We start from the raw sequence: 4,934 nt of genomic DNA, 5'->3' as shown, positions 1-4,934 counted from the left end.
ATTTTCCATGAAGGAAATTAAATATTCGAGTAACCCAGACAACGTCTCGCCGACTGATCGTTTCAGAGTTCAGACACAAGGAGGTTGATGGACAGGAAGACGAAAGGCTGTGAAGACGATGAACGGTTTAATCTAGTTGTTAATTTATAGCGAATCCTTTAACATGTTCGTTATCAGGATCGAATAGCACAAAGGACTTAATCTCCCTACTTCATTTGCATGCAACCCTCTCGGAGTTGAGTCTCTTGGTTTTGAGCAAGGGTGGACCGACAGATGCAATTAACTCATTCGTAGTCGTCTATTCCCCTGTCTACTCAAAAAATAAACTGCCGGCTGAACGGCAAACGGGATGCAGATCACGCTGTTGAATAATAAACTGCGACCGTAATTCGAAAATAAAATGGTGAAAGCGAGAAATAAGCGGATATTCCAAACGGGAATCGTGTATTGTTGGATGTTTATCATTTAATTTTATAAAAATGGTAACAATAATGTGGCAAAAAAAAAGAAATGGTAAAATTGATAAAATTTTAATTTTCGCAGGATCCTAATTAAAACGATAAGATAAAGAATTGGCAAAAACAATTTCAGTGGAGAGAATTTTTCGTTGGAGAAAAGAATCAACTGTAACTGTATACAAGAATATAAATATCGAAAATCAATATCAGCTTTCAAAAAATAGATTTCACGTAACAGAACGAATTCTATCTCTCGTTGGGGCTCACCACGCGCGCTTCTATAAAACAAATTCTGCCACATCACGTTACATCGTGCCGATTCCCGCTACCATATTTCGGAATGTTTCGATATCAACCACTCACTGAATTCTCAATTTCCAATCTTTCAGTCGAGTGTACCCTGGGAAATTGAAACTGAAATACCTTGCGCCACTTTAACGAGTCGCATGAAATAGAAGATTCGCGGGGAGATTCTAAAATATTAAACCGATATAATCCTCCGTTTGCTACGTCGGATAATATCGTGTGCGGTGGCATTTATATTTAACCACAGCGCCGCGTTTACAATCGAGTTTAAATTTTCAGTTTCCAATTTATCACTCCTGGCGAATCTTCTGATACAACTGTTTCAAATTAAAAGGGGGATTACTGTCTAATGTAAAAATTTTTGCTTAAACATTATCCGCTTCGTACGTTTTAATATCTTCCTTAATAAGAGAATATTCTTCAAAAATAAATATTTTGATATTTGTAACTATAATTGCACGGTAAATTATAGTCAGGAACTCCAATCACATATTCTTTTTAGTACATCCAATTATGAATATAATTGTTACATTAACATTATAGCGGTAATAACTACAAAAATAAATCTCCTAACCATATTTTATCCTCCAATTAGAAATATCCAAAACTTTTCTTCCGATGTATAAAGAATTTTGTAATAAAAAAAAAAACGACAAATAAAAAAATTCTTATTAAAGAATAACTTATGTCGTGGCATAAGGAAGATTTTTCAGGAGTAATTATTTTTTCAGGAGTAAAATGAGGAAGATGAATGAAACGAGAGGAAATGGAGTGAATGACACAAGGAAAGGGAAAAAAATGAGATAAAACTAAATTCGCGACCGCATTTCATAAAATCGTCCGCGATGTCAGCAAAATCGTCGCGTTCCCTCGGAATCGTTTCTGCAACGCGAAAGATAAGATTCGCCCTTTGCGCCGTAAATGCGATTTCCTTCCGAGCGGAAAAATTTTCTTTTCTCCGTGTCCTCTCGCCCGACCGAAAGGAGCATTTCCCGCCGAGCCTTTTCGCTCGGCTGATAAAAATCCTTCTAAATCTTACCGAAGCCTGCGAAACCCGGTACTCACGAGACGATTCATTCTGAGAAATACAGTCCCGTTGGAAGACGCGAAATTTGCATTTAACGACTCGCGACTCACTCGTGCGCGATCGCGCAAATAATCTCCTATAGAAACTAGACTATAGTCATAGAGAAGTACTTACTTAATCAAATTGAAAAGGCGAACCTGCTTCTTTGCCTTAAACGGATATGTTATCAAACGGCGAGATTTATATGCTTTTTTTCTTTAACTCAAATAAATTTCAACCTTCTCGTTGAAAATTAAAAATAGTACAGGAAAGAAGGTGGTCGCACGCATGGAATAGGAATGGATTATGGAATATTATGACATATTCCGTATTTTTCCCTTCCTATTCAATAATCGCAATCTTTTTTCCTCTTCAGTTTTTTGTAAATTACATTCATTCTGTATATTCAAAGGACTTCTATATATATAGTATAATTGGTATCACTCTGTGATTGTAACTTACATTGTGATACATTCTTGTATCAAAAATAGTTATGATTCTGCGTAGTGACACAATGCATATAACTTCGGTTTTACTTTATGTAAGTTTTATATTATTCTTATATATATTCCTATAATGTAATAATTATGATAATCATTGGGCTATTCATTAAACAGCTAATTAGGCATTTGGATAAAGAAGAACGAACTGATTGTCGGGAATCGTCAACTTGGAATTTGCGTGAATTATGTTGTTTCGATTTATACTTTATATTGATAAGGACCCGAATTGAAGGGTTGAAACGTATATTTTATTTGTTACATTCACATGAAAAATAAAGAATTTCTGTGCGTCCGAATAGCTGACGTAGGGATGCTCTGATGAGCTTTCTTACATTTTTCACTGAAAAATAGTTATGTCAAACATGAATATCTGAATAAAACAAAATAGTATTCTACAATGCTCACTCTTCCTCTATCTAAAGTATTTGATACAATACGAATTTCTCTCTTTGCCTCACAATTATGAGGTTTTTAATGAGTATTATTTTAACGAGAAAGCTGGATGGCTGTCGGATATAAAATTTCGATGAAAGCAGCATTTTCCACTTACCGCTCTCGTGTTAAAAGCCTGGTTCACATTGTTGACATTGTTATTGATGTGATTGTTGTTGTTAAGATGATTGCTGGTGGAGTTGGTAGTAGAGTTGTTGTTGCTTGCGTGATGATTCGAGTGGTTGCCATTGTTGTGCTTGTTATGCTTGTGCAGCACCATCGCGGCAAACATGTCGAACGTCTATCGCGCACCGTGAGCACGCGAAACGAACAAGATGGTCTTTCAAAAATACGCCGACCTCACTACTCCTCGTTTCGCCGCATGATTTCGAATCGTCCACTTCGACTGACCGAGCTAAAATACCGTGCGTTCAATTCGTCGCGACAGTTAACAACAAATGTGAGATAATCATACGCCTGATGGATGGAGAGACCTTCAAACTTTTTATAACTCTTGGAGAACAGAAGGATATATTTCCTCGAAATCTATAAGTTTCCCTCGAAAGAGTTTTCCATCTCGACGTATCTCAAAGTTCATCTTAAAGTAACCTGTTTTAGCAAATTCGTAACGTTTTTTCGAAAGATTAATGGTTACAAAATGTTTTTAAAAATTAATAGATAAAAAAAGAAGAAACGAGTCTTTCACCAGAATTCGTATAAACTGCAACGGTTGCTGTGAAACAAATTGTGCTTCAGCTTCAACACTGAAGCTTCAAAAAACTCAGCTCGACTTTCAGCTTGACTTTCAGTCTGACTCAAACATACACACAAACACAACGGGCGGTTTACTGCTCTACTCGCGAGGAAAGACTTAATTTCATTCTGACGATTGCGAGCCAACACGGTGCATCGTGAGGGTTGTGCGGAATTCCGCTAGGAAACCGCGTAGTTACTGGTGTAACCGAAGTCCAATCGAATGAGCGAAAAAGCTTCTCGGATTTTCTCCCGTTAATTTCGTTGGGCGAATCCACCGCGTAATGGAAGACAGAACAGCGAAGCCGCAGATGCAGCAATTGGTGATTGATATCACGAATTGGGATTCGAACGAGACAATGGAGGATTTTCCGCTAATATCGACAGAATATCTATCTTTGTAGTCCGCCGAGTACTCTCTTTCACTCACTTTTCCAATGTATCTGCATTATTCACAAAACGAACTCACAACACATATAACTTACGAACTTTTCGCACTACACGCGTTTTGTTTATTTGAAAAGACTGCTACTATTTGCGGAATACCAAAAAAGATAGTATGAACGTACCACGTGAGAAACCAACCAATGTAAAGCAGCAATTTTGCGGTCAACAGCAGTGACGACGTCAATTAGTAATTAGCGTAAAAATGATTATTTATTCTAGCTAGTGGCCTTCGATGACTAATGCACCGCAACGATAACACGGAGACTTAAGTATATAGTTTTTTACATTACCGGAACTGACGTAGTGAGTCATCGATCGTGGTTAAATTATATCACGTTCTTGGATTGTTGTGCGCAATAGATCACTTTTTATGCTATCTAATATACGACGTCATAAAAAATATATTATAAACTTTTTGATTAATCCTAGAACAGTAATTGTATTTAAATTGGACAAATAGATTCAGCATTAAGTTATAGATATCATCACTTATTAGTAGGGGCTCTGGCATGTTAAGTTGGGATAAGAGCTTTTAAAAATTTAGTTAATATAAATATATATATAAATATTATTTTGAATCCCCTGATGGTAAGTATTGTAATAGCAAGTATTATATGATAAATAATTTCAATTTTTAAGCAGTTTTTTGCGTTATTATATATTTTGTAAGTGTATCGAGGAGACATTGGACTACATTTAATTAAGAGTAGCCTATTTCTCTTGGAACGTAAAACAACGATACTACGTCTCACTCAATATCGATAACGAGTTAACTATCGAAAGATTGCGACAGACGATAAAAAAATTATTTGACAATTAAATTGTAACGGAATCAGAAATGCTCGTTACGAAGGTCAACCGTTTGAAACGCGAGAACCATCCTCGCAAATAAGAGAAACACTGCACGCGAAGAACGCACCGGCTGCCGGTACCTATCGATTTGTTATAAATAGTCAGGTGCAGCGAACT

General features: G+C 36.5%; 1 protein-coding gene across 1 annotated transcript in view; it reads right to left on the bottom strand.

Moving 5' to 3' along the window:
- Window positions 1–4,934, bottom strand: part of LOC108746075 (serine/threonine-protein kinase 24-like) — a 79,356-nt gene that overhangs the window by 62,453 nt on the left and 11,969 nt on the right. Inside the window, exon 2 of the mRNA XM_018482599.1 lies at window positions 2,884–3,180. Within this exon, the coding sequence (XP_018338101.1) occupies window positions 2,884–3,057 (174 nt within the window). The 5' untranslated portion in view covers window positions 3,058–3,180. The remainder of the gene's footprint in view (window positions 1–2,883; window positions 3,181–4,934) is intronic.

Source organism: Trachymyrmex septentrionalis, unplaced genomic scaffold (genome assembly GCF_001594115.1).
Source record: "Trachymyrmex septentrionalis isolate Tsep2-gDNA-1 unplaced genomic scaffold, Tsep1.0 scaffold16, whole genome shotgun sequence".
Lineage (NCBI taxonomy): Eukaryota > Metazoa > Arthropoda > Insecta > Hymenoptera > Formicidae > Trachymyrmex > Trachymyrmex septentrionalis.
The sequence above is the reverse complement of the archived record's forward strand: the minus strand, read 5'-3'. Positions and strand labels throughout refer to the sequence as shown.